The sequence below is a fragment of the Myodes glareolus genome, chromosome 3, assembly GCF_982192425.1.
Source record: "Myodes glareolus chromosome 3, mMyoGla1.1, whole genome shotgun sequence".
NCBI classification, from domain to species: domain Eukaryota; kingdom Metazoa; phylum Chordata; class Mammalia; order Rodentia; family Cricetidae; genus Myodes; species Myodes glareolus.
Window position 1 is genome coordinate 117188208 of NC_142028.1, and position 24110 is coordinate 117212317.

The 24110-nt window shown below is 36.2% G+C and overlaps 1 protein-coding gene across 2 annotated transcripts in view; it reads left to right on the forward strand.

The window, feature by feature from the left end:
- Rasef (RAS and EF-hand domain containing) overlaps window positions 1-24110 on the forward strand; it is a 75494-nt gene that overhangs the window by 15725 nt on the left and 35659 nt on the right. The window contains exons 2-9 of one of the 2 annotated variants that reach the window (XM_048452968.3): window positions 2804-2950; window positions 3853-3943; window positions 10059-10154; window positions 14081-14158; window positions 17629-17744; window positions 19017-19085; window positions 20594-20678; window positions 21539-21627. In XM_048452968.3, coding sequence (XP_048308925.3) covers window positions 2804-2950; window positions 3853-3943; window positions 10059-10154; window positions 14081-14158; window positions 17629-17744; window positions 19017-19085; window positions 20594-20678; window positions 21539-21627 — 771 coding nt within the window. The remainder of the gene's footprint in view (window positions 1-2803; window positions 2951-3852; window positions 3944-10058; window positions 10155-14080; window positions 14159-17628; window positions 17745-19016; window positions 19086-20593; window positions 20679-21538; window positions 21628-24110) is intronic. The other variant, XM_085686136.2, reaches the window with a different exon arrangement.

Here is a 24110-nt window from a genome sequence, read left to right on the forward strand (position 1 = left end):
GGGCAGGTGGGGGAGGTGACTAAGTTCCATACCATTTAACCCAGCCTAGATGTAAAAGTCACAAGACACTGATAAAGTAAAGTAATAATGCAAGCTTGCCTTTGGTCTTGGAGCAGATGGTCTGCAGCTGCCTGAGGAAAAAGTGAACTCTATGAGACCTGTAAGGTCACTGAACCTTCTTTTCAAACCTGTCTAGAGAGGGAGCCTGTAACCTGACACACCCTTCCTGCCCATCTCCCATCAACCTTTGATCCTTGTCCTTCTTTTATTTAATTTTAACTAAAGTAATAATAATAATAATAATAATAATAATAATAATAATTTATAATTTAGCTAGAATGACGTTGACTGAACTCATGATCATCCTGCATTAACTTACAAAATTCTTCTCCTGTGAGCACCAGGCATGCATGAGGTGCATAGACATGCATCAGAGCAAAACACTCATATACATAAAATAATAAATAATTACATCAAAAAAACCCCCATGAAAACAGACTGTTCTTGAGAAACTCTAGGCAAAATGAATGAAAAAGATGGTGTGATCTATGTTCAGGGTGTTTGAATGATCTGTGGTCATCACACTGTTGTCCATACATAGGTGCTGTGTATGGCTGTGGAAAGATTGTGAGCTTCCTGGTTGTTTGTCCTGCCCAGTAGCATTTCCAGTGCAAGACGTGCACATCAAGAGTAATCTCTCCATAATAGGGTCTGGAAACAGTGGATCTTTCACACTGTTGAGGAAGTGACTACTAAATCACAGTGGAAGACCACCAAGTATAAGAAATTACCAAGTTCTGCTGTTGATTATTCCATAATGCAATGTGTATGAAAGGATATAGCTTTTTTGTTTTTTGAATACTGTCTATCCATAGCATTTTTAAGTCTGATGAAAACTGAGAATTCTTTCATGCTGGTGTTGTGGTAAGTTATTTAGACCTAAGAAATCTATTTTTCAAATCCCTGGTGTATCTTTCAGCTTTCCTTTAAAAAAAAAAAATCCCTGCTACTTTCATCTGCGTTCACAGCCACAGATCATGTAAAATTACAACACACCTTGCTCTGTAGTGCAATAAGAAGGAAGTATAGATTTCATTGTCCTGGATGACCCATGTCAAAGGACACCAGCACACAGTCCATGTTTTGAGAAAAATGTTGGTGCTGGTAGAAAGTCGAGTGATTATTAAATCCACACAGAGATTGTGTTTTTGTTAGGGTTACTATTGCTGTGATTAAATATGACCAAAGGCAACTCAGGGAAGAAAGGGTTTATTTCACTAACAGTTCCATATAACAATTTATCATCAAAAGCAGTGAGGACAGGAACTCAAGCAGGGTTGGAATGTGGAGGGGGAGCTGATGTAGAGGTTATGGAGAGGTGATGCTTACTGGCTTGCTCTTTATGACTTGCTCAGCCTGCTTTCTTACAGAACCCAGGCCCACATGAAAGTTGACAAAATCTCCCAGGCTAAGTCCTCAATGGGCTGGGCCCTCCCCCTCACACACAAATCACTAAAAAGGGCTCTACAGGTTTTCCTACAGTCTGATCTTACCCAATCATTTTCTCAGTTGAGGGCTCCTGCTCTCTAGTGACTCTAGCTGGTATCATCTTGATATAAAACTAACCAGCACAGTATGTGTTTCTAGAAAGATATAAAGGGGGATTTACTTGAAAGCTACACTCCGTTCCACTTAGGTCATCAGCTGATGCTTTCTGAGACTGGAATGCCACTAACTGTCCAAACATCTATTTTCTTCTATTAGGTAATGAAATAGATGGTAACTCTAGACCATAGATTTCTTTGGACTGGAGGCTGAGTGTCAAACAAACAAACAAATATGCAAGTATTATTGGAGGGTTGGAACTTGGGCCTCCTTGCTGACTTGGGAATTAAAAAAGATGAAAGTTGAGCTTGGACGATGGTTATACGAGTGTGCTTATGGAGTTTCTGGATTTGTGAGCACATCCAAGTGTAGGCAGCATGAGTGACACAGACAAGGTATGAAAATTCTGCGGTCCCTTTATACCCTTCCGGTTTTGCTATTCTTTAAAATAAATTCTTAAAAGAAGGTAAAATATTTTCCTGAGTTTCATGAGCCATTTTGCCATTTTAAGATACCATCAAGCCTGAGAGTGAGTCATGGGATTTGTTGCTTTGTAGTTGATTAGTTAGAAAGATAGGCATCACTTGGTCTGCTGCCTGGTGTCTAAAGTGGGGCAACATTGTAGATTAGAACCCTTAGTCTGGGAGCTTGTGCCTTTGGTAATTATTAATTGAATATAAGAAAATGAACATTTAAATTGTGTTTGGAAAACAGAAAATTGTTTGGTATGAGAAAACTCCAAACTTTTAGTGTTCGAAGAACTGGGAGAAGAAAATGTGTTAATGTATCCACAAATGTGAGTTTGCCTGAAGTACTTTTGACAGACCACAAAATAATAGGTATTTCTACTCTTCTCAGTTCAAAGATGAAAACACGTGTTGTTAGGGATTGGAGAAAGACAGAATTTGGTAGCTAATTTACTTTTCTGTAAAGTTTTTTACTATTCAGGATTTAGCTAGTAAAATGAAAAATCCTTCATTATAAGTCCCTTTCCTTGCTCGTGCACTGGCTTTCCCGATTGCTGTCTTCTGACATGGAGAACACAACAGGCTCTTTGCTTTCTCTGCTATCTCTATTCCAGATCAACCCATAGATTTAAAAACCCTTCTTGTTTTTTTATTAAGTTGCCTTTCTCATCCCTATATATTTTCTGTTCTACTTTCAAACTGATACCATTTAATTTTAATATTTTTGGCAGAAAAGAACAAGTTAGTACCCTGTACCAGAACATCAATCTTGTGGAGCCAAGACTAATTCAGCCATATGAACATGTGATAAGAAACTTTCTCCGTGAGATCAAACTCCAGAGCACCGAAATGGAAAACTTGGCTATTGCAGTGAAGAGGTATCAATCTGCTTCCTTTCTGAGGGCACATCGGGTTCTTGTACTTGTTCTGTGACTGGGGGTGGGGGCATAGGGACTGGAAGGCATGCTATGATACAAGTGGACTTCCTGAACTTTTGCAGTCCAGAATCTTCTAGAATATTCCACACAGGGTAAGTTATGTCAGGTAGTAATTGCAGGGTCAAACAGCAGTCTGTTGGTTGGTCATTCCCTTCCTATGTTGTCAACTGCTAAAATCTAATGATTCCATTCAGAGAAATCCAGAACATGTCTTCTCCTCAGCCATTTTACCAAAGAAGGAAACTTCTAGAGAGACAGGCAGACTCTGAAGCCAAGCCAGATAAAGACCTTGAGAGCAGACTTTCTATTTTTTCCATGTCTCAGACCTGTGTCTTCAAAAGAGTAATGAAGATGCACTCTTTGGGGCATGAGTCCCAGTACATGATATCTTAGGTAGAGCAAAATACTTTTTCTAACAGATACTTTTATCTCTGGAACTGTAGGAGACTGATTAGAAACAATTGCTGAAATCAATTCTTCTGCCTTTAACTATGTGATTATGTTTATGTAATAGAATTTAAAATTATGGCTAACCATCTATTATCCTTTTTTTAGGTTTGTATTCAGTTGTGACAGTAAGAAGTGCACATTTGCTGACAGTCACATTTGTTGTCTTTAGCTATTGTTTGTCTCAGGCTAATATTTATTCTATTTCAGTTGTTTAATGTCATTTATACCTAACTAGTCATGTTGGCAAACTTAGTTTGTCATATAGGAGGATTGGAAAATATCGTGTAGAGTATTACCTCATCTGTATAATGTGAAGCCTAAAGTTGATGAGTTTGGGGTTTCACTTCACATTTTTCAGTCCAAGTACACAATGAATTTTTTTTGAATTTCAGAGCCCAAGACAAGGCAGCCATTCAGCTGAGTGAGTTGGAAGAGGAAATGGATCAGAGGATTCATGCAGTGGAAAGTGAGACCCGGAAAGATGTGAGTTTGTGGATTGACCATTCATTCATTTGGCAGATCTTTAGGGAGCACCTTTTATTGTGGAGCTCTGTTTGGTGTCAAAGTTTGGGGAGAGTAGACTTTACTACTTAGTATTCTATATCAAAATATCAAACTTCTAAATTTGAGGCACATAAATGATTTTTATAACCAGAAGTATTTTATAATAGAAAGTTGAAGAGATAGAGAGATTGTAAGCTGAGGATATAGCTCTCCATGACTGGTATGTATAGCATAAGACTCATGTGTGTGGGAGAGGTGGCGGCATGCGTAGGAGGTCAGAGGCCTCTTGGAAATGCTTGACGTGGATTGGAGGACTGGAGTCAGGCTTGGCGAGAAGATGGCTGAATATCTCCCTGTATATTGTTCTCACTGCTCAACTTTAAATCTCTATTTCAAGTTAATTTAAAATCCTGTCTCCTAGCTGTGGTATTTTGTGATGAAATCTCATTATCATTGGGATTCTTAAGTTAAAATTATATATCTTTAGTCATTTCCTTGGGGGGAGGTTTGTTTTGCAGTATAAAATTTTTTGTTCTGTTGATGTTTGCTGAAAGCAGAAAATATACACATTTTCTTTGTGTGGATGATATTAGGATATAAAATTCTATTTTGGTGCTGAGAGGCAATTAAAGTGCAAGTCCCAGTGCTGGCATCAAGCAGATAAAAGTCTATGTCCTGACTTGGCTCTTACCATGGCCAGATGGCACTCGTAAAGTAATCTCTCCTGTGAGTCTTTGCCCTGCCACCTGCCAGCCTCAAGGAGGATTAATCATGATGACGTATGTAAAGTACTGAGAAGTGTGGCCTTTGGTAGGTCCTACCATGGCTGTTACTATCCTTTTCTGTGCCTTCTTTGTTTCCTTTCAGATAATTTATCTTACTTGTCTTTATCACACACAAAGTTCCATTTGGGCATCTTTGTTATCTTTAAAAAATATTTTTATTAATTCTTAGAGAATTTCATACACTTGCTTTTGATTAAATGCACAACTCCTCAGCTCCTCCCAGATCTACTGGCCTTTCTCTACCCACCCAACTACGTGATATTACCCTGTTTTCTTTTAATCCTGTGTTTGTCCAGTTTAAGCTACCCAAATACTTGCTGGGCCAATTGTTATTGTAGCTCACAGGGTTCCCATCTGGGTGAACTGATGATTACTTTTTGGCTCTGTTAGAACCTTGCATACTGTGAAAGAGAGCTGATAGAGTTGAAGTTCCTGGGTCAGTACTTATTTGATTTGTCTGTTTCATAGCTCAAATATGCACTGTCTTTAGCAGCAAGGTCTTACCATCAAATTCTGGGGTGTAACCGAGAGCAGTGGTAATAGTATGTAACATTCATGGGGTCTAGTGGACTCCACTGGCCAGGAACTCAAAAGAGGCGATTCATTCTTGAAACTGGGGTTTCTATTTACTAGTATGTGCTGGCTTATAGGGGCATTGTCACTTTGTTACCCTTTATAGGGTGACTCCATTTAAACTTTTAAAAGATGAAATATATGTATGGAAGAGTCTACAGTAGCAGGTTTGTTTGTCCTGTCTCTTAATAACAAGTGTAAGAACCCTATGGATGTCATATTTAACTGATAGCTGGTTCAGGGTACATGGCCCAGGGTTGGTGCAAATGATTTTTTTTCCTTTTTATGACACAATCCTCTTGTGTTTAGAAACAAAAAAATCCATTTTTAACATTCCTTTAAAACCTTCTATCATGGTTTAATCTGTTCTTCCATTCATTGATCATGTTGTTCTCATATGCACATGCTACACTATAACCAACTCTCATTTGTACTGACCAAATCCATTGTGGGCTGACCACTTTGTATTAGATAAACATTTAAAGTTATCATGGTCTCATTCCTGAGGACTCTAATTCTCTTCTTCATCATTTCATTATTCCTTAGCAGTTTTGTTTTGTTTTGTTTTGTTTTGTTTTGTTTTGTCTCCCTTGTGCAGTATTGTTTAGGTCATGATGGTGTTGAGATATCAATGGATGTAGCTTACCTGTCTCTCTGGGATATACACTTTCTCGGCAGATTTACTAGTCTTCTCGTTTTACAATATTTTTTCTCCCTTTTTTGTGATGATCCCTGAGCTGTACATTCATGAGTTGTGTTTTATGAGTATCCATTGTGACCAGGCACCCCACAACCAATTGTTCTCAGTATTTTGATCAGTTGTAGCTTTCGTTACTGGTCTTCAGCTTCCAAGAGATGCTTCTTTGATATGTGTGTATAGGCTTAGGGTGTGGGGGGAAGTAGTAGCTACACTTACTTATTTTTGGCTATGAGGATGAGTATTTAGAATACAGTTACTTATTATTCTGGTTTAGTAAAGTGGTAGGAGTAGATTCTCCTCTAAGGTCCATGACCTCACTAGTCTAGGGTAGTATGAGAAGTCTTGAGTACAAAACATAACTTTCCTACTGTTGAGTAGCCCTCATATACAATTATACAACCTTTGGTTATCACCAATATATGTGAGCCACTCTTAGAGACTTCATGCCATGCTGGTCATTGTTGTGGTATGGTAAGCATTCAACTGAATAGGGCTTTTTGTTACTTTTCCCCCTTGTCAGCTTCTATAGTCTTTCCTAGACCTATGAAAGCTGATTTTTTTTTTTTGGTTAGTGCTCTGTGAAAAGAGTATGACATCTTTAGCAACAGGGACTGATAAAAAATTTTGGGAGTCAACCAAGGGCAACAAAATAGTCAATATTGTTTTTGAAGTCTCTTGGACTCCTTTGACTTAAAAGAGGGTTTTTCATTTCTGGTATTGGTAATTTTGTTAATCTATGGCTCTTGAGGAGTGCATTGTCAGTCCAAGTGACATATTGAAGACTTAAGTGTGTGTGTATATATATATATATGTATATATATATATGTATGTGTGTGTACATTTATATTATATGTACTTTTGATAAAGAATATTGATAAATAAAAAATGTTTCCTTATGTTTTCCCCTCAAAAGATGTAGTGTTATTTTGCCCCTGTTCCATACTGTATTGACTTTCTTTATATTCTTCAATTAAACTTTTTACCACTTTTTTTCCCCATTTTCTTATTTGAGTCACTTGTAGACTGCTATTCCCCTCTCTAATGTCAACTCCTGCCCTCTTGGTACATTTTTACTTTCCTAGTTTTTATGATTATTTCAGGTTAAATATTCACACCTGAAGATTTGGATGTCAGAACCACAGATGAAAGAGCATTCACATTTCTCATTTTATGTCTGGGCTACCTCTCTCAATTTAATCTTCTCTACTTCCAACCACTTGCCTACACATTTCATAATTTCACTTTTTATTACAGTTGACTAGTATTCCATCATGTATATGAACCACATATTCACTATCCATTCCTCAACTGAAGCACATTTAGGTTGTTTCCTTTTCCTACCCATTATAACTGGGGTCTAATAAAATCTCAGAAGTTGTTCTAAACCACATTTTCCTGATTTTTAAGGATATTGAACATTTTAAAAATACTTTCTTAGGTATATATATATATATATATGTTTTTCAGTTTTTGAATGTGTCTTCTTTTGACTCTTTGTTTTTTGAGTCTATACCATTAACCTGGGTGTCTGAAGTAACCAAGGGGCCCTCATTGTCTACTGAGCTGATTTTTAGTTGCATTCTAGACAAGTGAACTTTTACTCAAGACACCACTTGACTTTGACTTCTTTAGGATCTTCATATTGGTTCAGTAGTCCTTTACTCTTAACTTCAATTCGCTTTTGCTTTGGGAAGCTAATTCCTGTGCAAAGATGTTTAAAAAGTTTTATTTAGTTTTATTTTATGTGTGTAAATGTCTTGCTTGCATGTATTTCTATGCACTGTGTGCATGCCTTATATTCATGGTGGTCAGAGGAGAGCATGAAATCCCCTGGAACTGGAAGTACAAATGGTTGTAAGCTCTTGCGTGGTTAGTAGGAACCAAACTCAGGTCCTCTGCAAAAGCAGCCAGTGTTCTTAACTTCTGAGCCATCTCTCCAGCCCCAATATCTGGATTACCTATGTTGACTATATAACAGCTAGCAGGATAGATCCAAATTAATGCTAGCAACAAAGTATCTACTGAATTTAAATTGGCTATAGTCTAATGCTAAGCAGTAGACAAGAATGTGTACAGAAATGGCGATTTGTTATAATTAACAAGGATTTATTGAGTATGCCAGGGCTGACCTTAAAGGAATATCTTCAACTAAATGGTTTTGGAGAATAGACTCATACTTAATACATGAACAGAGAAGGAGATATTTGTGTAATACTTTGTGGAAGAGGTTATGCCTTGATTAGCAACAGTACAGCTCCTGGTAAGACAATCACCAACACCTTCAAGGATTAACCTCTCTTGCCAATGAATTAATGACACCAATAAAATAATTAAAACAATATGAAAAGAGGACCAATAATAGTAAAAGAGAAAAAAAGAAGAACTTGAAAGAAATAAATTGTTTAGTCCATTTTAAGTATGGGGTACACTTAGAGTTGAACAGAGTTTTGATTAGTGGGAAGACATGAGTCCTCTTACCCTTAGCTGTCCAGTTGCACTTGTTCATAACAAAACTCTAAGAGTTGCAAAGTTACACATAGTCTTTTAAGGGACTGAGTCTAAGATCATAAAAGGACAGTCTCAAGCTCCAAATTCTTCTTCAGAGTAAGCTTTGTGCCTTAAACTATTTAAGATGGTGAATTTGGTAAGGAGGTAAGTCATGGCTTATGTGAGAAGAGGACATGAATTTCTCATCATCTGGGGACTTTAAAAAATCACTATACTGATTTGGTGAGCCAAATCAGCACAACTGCTATTTTTTGTCTTTTTCTATGTTATTTCTCTTTCTCCAGAATTGTATATTATTGAAAACTGCTTTGTTGTCATTAGAGTCTTGAATTTCTTATTTTATTCCCAACAATTTGTAATCTAGTCTGACCTGTTGGCCAAAGACCATAAACTTGTCTTGCAGCCTCAAGGGGAGGAAGTGCAAGGTCAGCTTTGTCTTGCAAGTACACTCTGAGTGGGAAAATGTGAATGACAAGGTTACATTTCTTCTGTTCCTTCAGGTGCTTACCTGTCAGTTCTTTGTCATAAAGGACAGACAGCAAGGGGACTCAGACTGCTTTTGAGAGCAGAGAAAGGCAGCTAATGGATCTGTAGTGTAAAAGTCCTGTTCCTAAGGGGGAGATTGTTGTTGCCTTTTATAGATCCCTTATATCTTAATCAACTTTTTCATACACTATGTTTTCTAGCATGTAGCCTGCAGTCTGGAAAGTTTCCAGTCTTATACTAGCATCTTCTTTTCTAAATTAATCTGAGACTCTCTTCCCTAAGCCCATTCCTTCTTCTACCTTAGTAGAGATGTCTTGCATAGCAGTGCCTGCGCCCTCTTGGTGTGCCTTTTAGTCACTGTTTCTACAGAGAATTTAATGGGAACACATCAGAGTGTGCAACACACAGTCATGTGCTGAGTACATGTCTCCACTTCATGTATTACAGTGGGCCCATCATCAATGCCTGAGGATGTTGTAGCCACCTTACCTGGTGTAAGTGCATTTCATCATGTTGACTCAAGGACAAAATCACCTAATAACATTTTTCAGAGTGTACCCCTGTTAAGGAAACCTCCCAGCTTATCACAGTCTGCATAGACATTTATAATGATGATTTGAATTCGGTAAAATGAAAATGATAGGACAACTGGTCACTGGTTATGCCTTCCTGAGTCCTGAGCCGTCATAGGATGTATGTGTTCACTAGATCCCATAGCTGTGTTATAGCTTCTGACAGAAATGGTTGACTGATTCACTGCTGTGTTGTGGTATTATCACAGTTTCATAGTCTTAGAGACTGCACTTCAGGATGATGTGCAACTTTTGACATTCTGCAGTTCTTCCATTTCTGTAGGTTTCAAATCCAACACTCCTGCACACCTAAAATGTCCTGATGTCCTTCTCTCATCTATTCTCACCCTTACAATTTCAGAGCATTTTTGTCAGGTTAGCTCAATATGAAATGCTTCATATCGTTGGTTGTTTGAAGAGTGTTTAAGAGACAGAAATTATCTAAATGATGTCTTTCATTTCTCCTGTAGGAAAAACGCAAAGCAGAGGAAGCCCTCAGTGACCTCAGACGTCAGTATGAAACAGAAGTTGGAGACCTACAGGTGACCATTAAAAAGTTAAAAAAGGTATGTATATGGCATAGAGACATTCTAGAAACATCTTTGATATCTTGCTACCCAAAACAAAAGAGTTAATCCAATTGAAAATGAAAAACATTTAGATTTGAAGCAGAAGAAATAGTGACTTTGCTGAGTCAGTTCAACTCCTTGAGAGACTCTTATTTTTAAAGGTCCTCTATTTCTTCTAGTTATTGGGTCATTTGACTTATAACATGGAATAATAAAATGTCTTATCCTTAAACAGTTCATCAAACACATTTCTTTCATTTTCATTCACTAAGTGCTATGAGTGAGTTCCCTGTATCCAGAGAAAAGAGTTTTCCTAATTGAAAGAGAATAGCCTATGTCAGGTGTTTCTGTGTTCTTGTTCTTAGCTTACTTCAAGGTGCATAGCAGATACTTAGTAAATATTAAGTGAAATAATTTTTTTTAAGTAGAAAGTTTTTGGTCTAATAATAACCTGATTATTGAAAAGTAAGAAAAATTTGTGGAAACATGAGCAAAAGTGTCTTTGAGTACTGGTATTCCCTCTCTTGGTTCCAATGAACAGGTTGTTTGTACTCTAAGATTTGCTTGCACTTGTTAATAAGTGACTGGAGTGCGGCAGTGGAACAGGGGAGTTTTGTAACACTTACCGGCTTCTGGGGTGCAGATACTTGTAGTGTTATTGACATCATGCTATCAGATTTACATATCCATGAACAGAAATAAACACTGACCTGTCATTATAAGATGGTTCTATGTCAAAATTAAGTTCACATCTTACATGTGGTTGTTTTCATAGTAGTCGAAATAACTTAAGTAAACAGATGTGAAAATTAAATATTTCAGTAGTATTGGAGGCCATTAAGGGAAAGTCATTTTCTTCTGGTCAAGAGCACACAATCTATTTAATCTGTGTAGAAACCTAACTTTTGAGGCTACCCAAAACAAAAGAGTTAATCCAATTGAACCAGATAGTCTCCTGTTTTAAGGGATCACACTTAAGAAAAGTAGATTCACCCAAAGCCATGATAAAGAGGTCGGAGGAATAATTAGTCATTTAGTAAGATACTGGAGTCAACCTTCCCAGGAACTCTACATTCTATGCAGTTGCTTATCCAGTGACATTTATGGAGCTTCCTTTTTTTCTGTCAGCTTTTTTTAATTATTCAGAAAAATGTAACTTTTTTTTTCCATTTCTGTTCAAGGCATGCTTTTCCCAATGTAGTCTCAATTCCTCCCCAGCACTTTTTCCTCATGTGACACTTGTCTGCATTGTGGCTGACCTACATTGCTGAATATGCCAGTCTAAACTTAAAGGGCATGTCTTCTTTTTCAACATCTTCCTCCCATGGATAGCTACAAAGATTAAAGCTTGCCTGGCTAAGGTTTTCCTTTTAAATTTTAGTAAATTTGTCCTTTTGTTTTCTTTTGAGTCTCTCATTAAATTTATTTGATTTTGAGACTAAGACTCTCAAGAAGGGAGCCCAACTTTCCTAGTAACATGTGGCACCCCAGGTGAGACTGCCCATAACATAAACATCACTAGCAGTTCAGTAAAGTTATGTTACATTTAAGTTTGTCATTGTCACCTACGATCATGTCAATCTCTGAAGTGACTGAGAATCATATAGGAGTGTTCTATAATGCCATCAAGTCATTATTATCTTATATGTATTTTAAAATAATAACTAGACGATTATACTATGAATAGATTCCAGAATGATGAATCAGCTTACCACTGAGTCTTTTAGTCATTACTTTTATTTATTTCTATAAGTTCCCTGGTCTTTACATTGCAAGGATGGATGTCAAAAATATGACCTGATATAACATGTGATGAGGTTTGAACAGTGAGATATCATAAGTGAGAATGATGAGGCCTCAGTCCTCATTGAAATTATATCAATTTTTCCTTATAGCGTGTAGATGTATCTTTCTAATATTTTCAGTCCTTGATTTCTCATTTAAAGCATGTTTTTAATCATGTTTAACCATAGTAATTGGTATTTTATTGACTCTAATTTACTAAGATCATTCCCATAATTTGAAAATGCTAAATATGAACTCATTTTTGATGACCATATTAAATGAGGACTAAGTTTCAGGGAGGGAGAATGACCTACTCAAAATTATAGAGCCAGTGAGCAATGGAGTCTTTCTTTCTTGTCTGTTCTAGACTTCATGCCCATCAAATATGTTTGCTGTATAAAACAGTAAAAATATTTATAGGCGAAAATATTAAAGGCTCTAAAAAAATTAAAAAATATACTTTAAAGATTATTATAATACCATTATTTTTGAACAACAGATTCTGAGAGTCTTAGGTATTTTCCTTCAGAATTTTCTTCTGTGAAGTCATAATGCATCTCTCCTTTTAATAGACCTATCATTATAACCAATTTTAAGTTCAAGTTATATTATACAAGCATAATAATAAAAAACAACACAAAAGTGGCATATTGAACACACAGATCAGTGGACTAAAGTACCTAAACATAGATCCACAAAGCAACAACCACCTGACTCTCATAATTGGAGAATCAACAACCTTTCTTAGCAAGTGGTGCTAAGTATATCTGGATATCCACATGTAGAAGGCTGAAACCATATCTACCTTCTGTCCTGTAATAGAATCAGCTCAAAAGGGTTTATGAAAAGAAAGCAATTCGGCAGAAAGCAATGCCTAGAAGAGCAGACAGTCTTCACCAGACAAGAAACCTAGTTAATATTCATTGTCACAGTCACATGGAAGTCCTGTCTCATGATGGCTTCTGGCAAGATGGAGAATGCTCGTAGTTAAAGTGCATGAGCATGATGGAATCTGGGAAATATTTTGGCTAGTGCAGAATCCCTCTGTTTAGGGACACTTGCAAACAAACCTTCACAGACCTGGGATGTTACTTCTTCATGATCAGGCCTTTTTGTTTTGATTTGCACTACTAGAGTTTGAACATAAGGTCTTACACATGCTAAGAAAATATTGTACTTTGAGCCTTTTTTTGACATTTCTTTTTGAGACATAGTCTTGATCTATTTTTTAGGTTGACCTTGAATTTATTGTGTAACCCTAGAATTATGATCTTCTTGTCTTTTCCTTCTAGCTTCAATTATATACCACCACAGCTGACTCAGGGGAAAGTTTTTATTAGATATTTTTAATCTCTGATATGAATGTATCAAACAGGAAGCAGACTTCATGTATGCACATGTATAGTTCATTTTCTTTCTGTGCATATTTATCTTCACATCAGGTTTATGTGCTTAGACGTCAGTGATATCAATAATTTTTGTAAATATTTCTTCAGTTCACTATTAATAAAACACAAGAGTCTGACATTAACATTCCTCTTATTGTTTTTATTTCTAGCTGATTATGGTAGTGAACATTGTTTCTAGCATTCATCTGTATTTCTAGAAACTGGGAGGTAGAATTGTCAAGAGTTTAAAAGTAGCCTCAGCAACTAATCAAAATTGAGGTCATCTTGGGTAATATGAGATTATCTCAAAACATAATAAAATAATTCATACACTCTAACAGAAGGTAAGACTGTTACAAAGTGAAACAGAAAGTTTTACTCATACAGGATGAAAGAGAATGCCCACATTCTTTTAGTAAATAAGGAAAGCAAGGATTGGGTGTTTTCTTATGGAGTTGTTTCAAAACTGACTTTTACATTTTAGAAGTGTTTAAAAAAAACATTTTACATTTAAAAGTGTTTTTAAAAAATGCATTTAATAATAAAAGTTCCTCTGCAATTGTTTGCATTATTTAAAACAAATGTTTAAATGATATAGATGTTGTATCATTTATTGATCTGTAGTCATAAAATGTTAAAGATTGAAAACTGCTAGAATTCCCATGTTCATATCCAGGAATATCTCTAGTCTTCACCAAAATTGTTCTAAATGACTTTTCAAAAATTCCTAAGTTTTGTTTACTCTTTCAGCTTGAAGAACAATCGAGACACATAAGTCAAAAGCAAGATGTCACAGCATTAAAGAAACAAATTTATGATTTAACAATGGTAAGAATCATTCTTCACTGAATTAAATTTATTTCCTGTTAGATACTGTCTTAGTTGCTTTTCTGAAAGAAAGATGAAGAACCACACCCAAAAACTACTTGAAGAGGAAGTGTATTCTATCTTATAACTGTCAAATAACAGTCCATCACCAGGAAAAGCCAATGGAAGAAGAAAAACAAAAGCCAAGCAAGAACACTGTTTACCGGTTTATGCCCATGGCTTACTTTCTTATAAAACTTAGGACCACCTGCCCAGGGATGTTACCACGCACAGGTCCCATCCACATCAATCATTAATCAAGAAAATGCCCAACAGATTTGCCTATAGTTTGGTCTTGTGGAGGTGTTTCCTCAGTTGAGATTTCCTCTTTCCTAATGACTCTAACTTTTATAAAGTTGACACAAAATGAACCAACACAGACAACATGCACATATTCATGGTATTTATTTTTTCTGTGATTCTGGAATAAAAGCTTAATGAGAAACTGATACTATAATTACAGGAAATCTTTGAAATATATTTGAGTAACTATATTATGAGGGGGTGCAATCAAATACCTCTTATGACTAGTTTTGTTTTTTTTTAAATTTATGTATTTAATGTAATGCACGCAAGGTGCTGAGTGCTATCTTATCGTGATTAACCCCATACTTTTAGAAGCATCCCTGCTTTTGCATGTGTGATTTCTCTTGCCTTCAGTTTGTCTTTCTGGTCTCTTCTATATGTTCCCATTTCTATTTGCTTTCTCCGTTCCAAAAATCAGTAACAATTACCTCTGCTTTGGTTTTATTTTAGATTACTTTCAAATATTAAAAGCATTTTACTTACTCTGTCTCTTGAACTGGGATTTCATAGCTTTCCATCTTGTCAGTTCTCTTTATCCCACTTAGGAGGGAATTTTCCTATCCTCACAGTCTCAGCTTATCTTGATTGCTGCATCGTCGTTGCCTTCATGTTGGGATTGACTTTCATGAAGAATTGCCTGCTTTCTTGGATTTTCTGATTCTGTTCTTGGTTTCTTGTTTTAAAAGACCTCTTAGGATTATTATTGCTGTAATGAAATACCATGACAAAAAGTGACATGGGAATGGTTTATTTCACAACTGCTCTATATAACAGCTTATCAAAAGCATTGAGGGTAGGAACTCAAGCAGGCCAGACACCTGGAGGCAGAATCTGATGCAGAGGTCAAAGGGGAGTACTGCTTACTGGATTGCTGCCTCTGTGTTTTTCAGTCTGAATTTTTTTCTTTTTTCTTTCTTTATTTTTCTATACATATACACACACACACACACATATTTATATGTATGTATATATATATATATATATATATATATATATATATATATATATATATATATATATGGAGAGACAAGAGTAAGTCTACCCACAATGGGCTCTGCTGTTTCATACCAATTAAGAAAATGTCTGACAGGCTTGCCTAGAGCCAAATCCATTAACTCTGGCTTGTGTAAAGTTGTTGGAAAACTAGGCAGTACAAAAATACTCAGCCATCTTTGTGATGTCATGACTACTGTAAAATTATTTTTCTTGAAAGTATTAATTTTGGAGGTTATGAAATGACACATTTTATGGGATTGTTTTAATCTTTCTGTACACACACATATATAGATGATTTTTTCTTCATTATAACTAATATTTTCTTGAATAAGTGAACCTTGAATGTCATTAGACTCAGTACTTCTTGTTTCTGGGGAAAATGAAGTAGTACATAACATAACTCTCACACTCTTATCTTTCCCTGTTCCTCAAGCCTTCTTTTTCAAAGAATCAATTATTGATTCAACTATTGTTTATTATTTACGTTTTAAAAAATTAAATTCTTAAAATCATTCCTACCTTTATATATGGCATTTGTTACCAAATTATTATAAACAAGAGTTGGTCACTATGCCTTTGTTTATTGGAGGCAGACAGACTGGTGGACAGACAGACACAGACATGTATATACACACTTCCTTGAAAGTTTGTCTAAATGACACAGAGATTCAGTTGTCTCCACCTCCTCAGTGTTGGGATTAGAGAAAATTGCTACCATTGCCAGTTTGTTTTAATTTATTTTGCCTGCCCCCCTTTTTTAAACTATTTATTTATTTTTACTTTATGTATATGGGTGCTTTGTTTGGATGTACCAGGCTCAGTACCATATATGTGCCTGTTATCCATAAAGGGCAAAAGAGGGATTCTGATCCCCTGGAACTGGAGTTACTTATGGCTGTAAGTCATTATGTGGGTTATGGGACTAGAACCCAGATCCCATGGAAGAGCAGCAAGTATCTTTTATTCCTGAACCACCTTTCCAGGCCCCTAGCTCCACTTCTCATTCTGCCTGCTGGTGTGCTTAGGTTCTCTGAAAGAGCAACAAGCATCCTTTATTCCTGAGCCACCTTTCCAACCCCCTAGCTCCACTTCTCATTCTGCTTTCAGGTGTGTGACTGGGCCACTTGGCATTTTTGGTTTCTACTGCAGGATCTCCTAGGCATTTGTTTTTAGAATGTTGCCTTGGTGCATTTTAGTGGCATAATTAAATATGGAGGCAGGTTAACTTTTATAAAGGGCTTTATTTATCTCACAGTTGTAGGGATTCAAGAGCTTAGCTTTGCTGTGGACTTCTTGGTAGAATGCTGGAATATGATCCAGAAGGGTAAACAGGAAACAGCAACTGACTTTGAAAGATCACTTCCAAGGACAGCACTCTAACTGACCTAAGGAACACCTACTTGGCTTCTTCTTAAATGGTTTCATGCCACTTCTAAACCTGGAAACTGGGAGAAAAAGCTCTATGGTGGAGGATAAACTCTTAAATTATACCCCAGATATTACCAACTCTCTTTCCAGACTCACTTCTTTGGGAGGGGGGGCATCATCTAGTTTTCAATTCCTAGTAATATGTTTAAGTCACTTGACTATATATGATTCCCCTCATCTATACCTTTAACTGTAAATGGTTTGTTTCCTTTGTAATTTCATATTCATGGTTTTTTTCTGGAATGGAAAAATAGACTATCTATGTGCACAATCAGCTATTTGAACTGCAAGTGTCCAGTGATTTCTTTTTTAAAGGGAAATGTAAAGATTTATAGCTATGCATGTCTGTTGTTAATTACATTTTAACAAATTAGATGAAAGTTTTTATTATTAAAAGCAACCAGTGTAACTAATTTTAGAAAGGTGTTCAGATATTTTGTCTTGTTTAATTTTCCAATAACATGATTATCAGTCCTTGTTTATTATAGTTTTGGGCAGATGTCAAGTACAAAATGAAAAACAACCTTAAACTTTGCTAATGTACAATATTTGAGTATATAATTGGTTCTTTGAACAGGAAGATGTGAAGAACATAGGGGAGGTAGGAGATTTATTTTTGTGGAGTTATGGTATGAACTGCTTTGTGTTTCTAGGAGCAAGAAACCCTGAGACTAATGCCCGTTGTGGTTCATTTTCTTTAGGAAAATCAGAAACTCAAGAAAGATCTTTTGGAAGCACAGACGAATGTAGCCTTTCTTCAGAGTGAATTAGATGCTTTGAAAAGCGATTATGTTGACCAGAGTCTGAATTCTGAACGGTATGAAACTATTCATAATAGAGGGTTATTCATTAACACTGGTAAAAATTATACATATATATTTCTATAGATAGTACCTTTACTGACAGATTTTCTCATGTGTGTATCTCTCTCTGTGTGTACGTGTGTGTGCTTAATATTTTTAAAAGAGTTCCCATTTGATTTATTTGCATCTTAGGACAGTGTAGGGTTTTAAAATGTTTGGTTTCATTGGTTGTGGGAAGAAAATACTATGTAAAAACAATTTTCTGTTAAAACTACTGTCAGATAGGAATGATGGCCTAACACATAAGAATGAGATTATTAATTATTCAGGACATTGGATTTGAGGAATCGGTATTAATAACTTAGAACCTCACATAATTAAAGTCAGGCATTCTTACATGAGAGGTACAGTTGTGTGCATATGCAGAGAATAAATTTGGGCATTTGGGGGGAACATTTTATCTATTTTCAAACTTCACTCAGAATTAACGTGTTGTAGTATTAAATGGTATAACTTTTATTGGATATATTCTGTCTAGATCCTTAGAAATAATGAGCTGTGAGTTCAGCATAAATAAAATAAAGGAGACATATGCCACCACCGTTTAAAAATTTCAAGTTCAGTTAGGAAAGCCAAGACCAAAATTTCAGCAGCGTGCACTGAGGACCAGCAATAATACCATTAGCAACATGAGGGCTGGGTAACTGCCCTGTTTCCGCCTGTGTTAAGGAAAATCAGGCAGTGATTATAGGAGGAAAGATCAGCTTGTGTTGGGCCATTGAATAGGACCCAGTAAAAGCAGTATCACTGAAGGAAGTAGCTTTGCCATCTACCAAGAGTATTGTTGGCACCTTATTAATGTTTATGCCTTCATCCACAGGCTACCCTATCTTTTAGGAATCTTTATTATCTTCAGTTAACTGATGGGAGAAAGAAAGTTTTGTAAATGTTGTAATTAAGGGAAAATTAGAGAAACAACGTAATAGAGAAGGAAGACTGGCGTGGGGAAAAATGATCAGACCGTTAGAAAAAAAATTCTTTGAATAGCAAACAACCTTTTAAAACACACTAAAAGTGAATAAGTTACTTTATAGAAATTCCGAAAGGGCCCAGAAATTTTGGCTAAAAAACTTTGATTCCTATATGCTTGCTTGACAGTGAACGACAGGTTTCTCCAGATGAGGCTTGGTAGCTCATAAACATAGGAAGCTAGTGATGAGGTTGTGCCATATTCTCACACATGCTGTCTGTTCTCTCCTCACGAAACATTACATACAATTTTACAGGGATCTGGAAATAATCCGAGAGTACACAGAAGATCGGAGTAGTCTTGAGAGGCAAATTGAAATCCTCCAGTAAGTTCTCATATAAAATGCTCATTGCATTTTAGCTATTGTTTGTTAATAAAACATGTGCCATTTGTCACATGAATTGACATGTCCAGTGTTCAGGTCACTGTTTCTTCTCACTGCAGTACATTTGGCATGTCCACTTCAATTTCTGATTCACTTGCCTCTAACTAAATCACTCCAGTGCAGTCTAGTTGTCAAGGTCCCTCCAGGCTGGGAAAGTGTGTCATACATCTGTCTTATTCCTTTGTGAGGAATGCAGCCTTCACCCTCATGGTTCTCTACTTCATATCTCGAGAGCTCTCTCAGGTCCTCACATGAACGGGGCCATAGGATAGTGTTTAGTCTTTCAATTTACTTACTACAGATATATGTTTTATTATTTTTTATTTATTAAAAATCCATTTCCAAATAAATTCTATCCTAATCTATCAACTTCACAACTAAGTTGTAGTAATTATATCTTCTGAGGATCTTTTTCAAGAAACCTTGATATTCCCCAATTTGTTTCACTTATGCAGTGTATTCTTTGATTTTCAGTTAACTAAATGAAATAATATGTGGGCCTGGACAAATATTTACAGTTTTTAATGTTCTTATCTCTCTGTTGTGGAAACTTTAGAAGTCACTTTTTATATAGTCTTATTAATTCATTCACTTGTTAGCTCATTCAGTAGATTTCTCAGTTAACAGCTTTCATGGGTGAGATACTCCTGGAACTGAGGAAAGATTAGTGAGTAGCAGGAAAAAAAACCTCTCTCCTTATGAGTCTAGTAAAGAAGAGGAAGACAGAAGTTGATTACTCATAGAAACGACTATGATATATATCAACAAATGAGAGAAGTATAAAAAAGGAAAAGTACATGCTCCCCATGGAGAACTATGGAAGGTCATTAAAGAACTTTTGGTGGAAGTGATTACAGAGCTGAGAAATGAAGGATGAAGTGGCTATGAACAGGAAAATTAGATACTCTATGGGACAGGGACTCTGTGGTCCTTAGTTTTTAGCCTAGGGAAGCAGATGTCAAATAACTTTCATGATATCCCGTGAAGGAATTACTTAAGTTCGTATTTACTCCACAATACATCTGAGGTCAATAACCAAGTATATGATTGATACAGAAATCCCATCAGGGTGTAAAGAGGATATGATGTAGGATATAGCATGCTGCATCAGTTCCTGCGGCTGAGCTGTGTGGACTGGAGAGCAGAGACCTACGTTAATCCTGTAGACACAGAAATTATCTAAAGGAGTGAAATTATCTAAAGTGAGTGCCACAGTCCAGCAAATTTATTCTTAAAATTCTCCCAGATCTTCAGGAAAGAGAACTAATCAATTCAATCATTGCAATTTGTGTCTGTCTCTGACTCTGTTTCTGGGGCTCAAAGGGAAACAGAAGCTAACAAAAAGCACAGCATTGTCTGTGCATTCTGAATGTCACTGCCTCAAACTGAGTGGGAACATTGATCCCCAGTGCTTCCTGTTTTTGTTTGTTGACTTCTTTCCTGTATAGAACAGCTAACCGGAAGCTGCATGACAGTAATGATGGCCTCAGGAGTGCACTGGAAAACACTTACAGCAAGCTCAACAGATCTTTGGTATGTGATAGCATCTCACAAGATATTCAGTTCTTTCTCTTGATAAGTGTTTTGTGGAAGAAAACCACATGATATTTTGGAATAACTACATATGAGACCCCCTTGACATGAAGTAAAAAGATAAGTTTTCTAAATTAAAAATACGTTCTACCCAAAGGTAGAAATAAATGCAATGTTGTTTACCAAACTCTTATACATGCTAAGAAGCTAGAGAAAGATGCTGAATATGTAATTTTAGCCGTGTAGGGTTAAATAATATAAGAACTAATTAGAAGGACAGCAAAGTATAAGAAAAAGTGAGAAATCGTGTAGACATAAGAAAAAAAATGTTTCCAGTCAAAAGGGGCAGCTATGCCTCTGACTTGCTCACGTATGTTCCCCATGGCAGACTCTAGAGAGAATGATGGCTTTAGGTTCTGGATTTTAAACCTTCCAGTCAGAAACAAGTTTCTCTAGATTACATTTGCAATGAAGCCTCTTATCCAACTTTTGTGACTCAGCTTTAGGCAGAAGGATCTAGTGTCATATTAGAATGCAGAACAATTACTCAACAAGATGATGCTTCCAAAAAAGACAAATCTGGGAAAGCTGATGTTATGGGATCCTCATGTATCTGAGTAGCTATCAGAGTCTTGTGGAAAGTGCAGCAGAGCTGTGTAAAAACTAAAATTGATGAGAAAGAGAAACCATGTGTGTTATCTTTGATGAAACTTTCCAAATGATTTTTTCATGTTTATATTTGCTCATGTTCAGTCATAAATTTTATTTGTATTGGGAGTTAAATTGTGTGGATTTGCATAAACGCATGTGTCTGTGGTATAGAAAATGTCTACATACTACACAACCACTTGTTATTGCAGCGTATGAACAACATATCACCAGGAAATACAATTTCTAGAAGCAGTCCCAAATTTAATCACCATTCTTCTCAACCACTGGCCTATGATAGGTATGTAGCACCTGATTTTTTTATTATCTGAGTTGTAGATTGTGTTGAAACTAAGAAAAATTATCTTAGAGCTGAATTAAAATAGAGAAATATATTTAAGCAATGTTTTGTATTTATTATGATCTTATATTTGCGTTCACAAATGTCAAAGAGGTGAAACAGTAAGTAAACATATTTCATAGACAGAAGTTATTTTCTCAAGATGTTTTGAGCTATTGTATGCATACACACCATTGCCTAACTCAATTGCATTATGGGTAGTGTTTGCTGTGAGCCTTTTGTCATGATCTGTCAATGTTTATTATTGAAAACAAGTAAAAAGGAAAACATGCATCTAGATTTATGAGTTACTAAATATTAACAGATCTGCTGAAATATCCTAAAAATTAGAATTTAACTTGACTGTTAAAAGGTCAAATAATAAGCAGTGATAAGATATGTGTGTGCTTGTGTGTACATGGGTGCACATGTCCAACATTGCTAACTAAAAGAAAGTTAAGTTTGTGGTATATCAAAGTGTTTAAAAAAACAAAAGAAAAAGAGTATATTACATTTTCCTATGTGTTTGAAGATTTCTAACTCAGGTTTATCCCCTTTTGTATGTGGGGGGAGTACTTCCAGTATAAATAAGTCTGTTCTTACTATCTTGATATTGTTTGGCTTTTTCTTGGGGATATGTGGACATTAAGGAAAGACTAAAGATACAGTTCTATACTAGTCCAGTTTGATAAGCCAGTGAGTTTATAAGGCTTACTTACAGGAATAGGAGGTATCTCAAACAACTGTGTCACTTGAAAATCCAATCAAAGCACAGTTGATGATCTACTCCCTCCTTTAATGATGCTCTCCATTCTCTCTTCCTGTGTGGATTGTCATCAGACCCAATATTGTGACAGCCAAGCAATAGCTGCTCAAATTTTAGGTTGGTGATGACCAGTAGTGCTCCCCCACACCTGGTGGTAGTGCTCCCCCCACACCTGGTGGTAGCTGATGCTCTTGCTGCCTCTGGGAACGTTCCTCACTGCTCTACTACACCTGGTGGTAGAGGATGCTCTTCCCTCCAGTGGGAAAGTCTCTCACTACAGATGACTATCTGTGTAAAAACATGGTCCTATGGTCCTGATTTTTTTTTTTTTTTTTTTGGCTTGAGGCAAGTTTTCTCTGTTGTTTTGGTACCTGTCCCTCTGTAGAACTTGCTGACCTCGAACTCACAGAGATACACCTGTTTCTGCCTTCCAAACGCTGGGATTAAAGGCAGGTGCCATTACCGTCCAGCTTTGGCACTGATTTTTATTTGCTGATTCATTAAATTTATAAAATGTGGCTTATTCATGTATAAGTAGCTGACATTTGCTCTTACTAATAATACATATTTTTAAAATGTGCAGATTTGATGCCACTTTTTCTGGACTAATAGTTAAGAGCATTTTATAGTTCTCAGTAAGATTTAGAGGAAAGCATAAAAGATAAACTCTTCAGAAATCTCATAATTCATTCTTGAATGAACGATGCCACAAATGAGGCTCTGATAATGGAGTAAGAGGTCCTTTTCAGTTTGTTCTAAGAGACAGTGTCTTCATCATATCATCAGGACTTCAGAGAGGCAAGAAAAGCTTCATCTACTTCTCATTCTGAACACAACTAGAAACCACTGTGGCCTGTGCAGATCTTCCTTCCTGGGGGTTAGTGATATACAAAGTTAACAGGGTGCTTTTCCTTTTTATGCTAATATAAAGCTCTGCGTGTGAAAAAAATCTTTAGGCTTGGGATTTTGACTGTTGACTTTTCATCATAGAAGGAAGGGGCCAAAATAGAAGGAGGGTCACAGGACCTTCACCTGAGTATTCTGTCATTGTCCCCCAATCAGTTGTATGTGTTTTGGCCTAATTGCACACAACCTTAAAGTCTTGAGGGAGGGGTTAGAGTACATATAGAATGGGAATGACTAAGAAAGGGGGCTTTATTTGTGCAACTGTGGAGAAGTCATCCTCCACATTGAGTGAGACTTTCCAGGGCTCACTCACACTCCTGCCAGTTAAGCCTCATCCATGCTCATTAACTAAACACAATAAACTCATTGGTTTTCCAGAGTGAACTTAGGTGAGATTGAAATTTGTTTTGTCATTGGAATTTTGAATGAGAATAGGCCTTGCCTAATTACCCCAAAGGAAAAATTACCTAACACTCCATTTTGAAAACAAACAAAACAAACAAACAAACAAAGGGACTAACAAATAGAAAAGAATTATAAGAAATGTCTAGAAGTAGATAAACTTTTCCAATTATGGCTTAACTGAATTATAGTAAAAATAAAAAAACTCTTGTATTCTAGGGATATTTTATTAAAATAGTATAAGATAGTATTTGTATCTAGGGTACTCATTCTTTGTATCAGGAAATAAATCAGCTAATTTAAAAGAATTTTTGTGTATTTTAAGTATATATGAAGGATTTTGTCCTCATAGAGTATTGCACAGAATGAA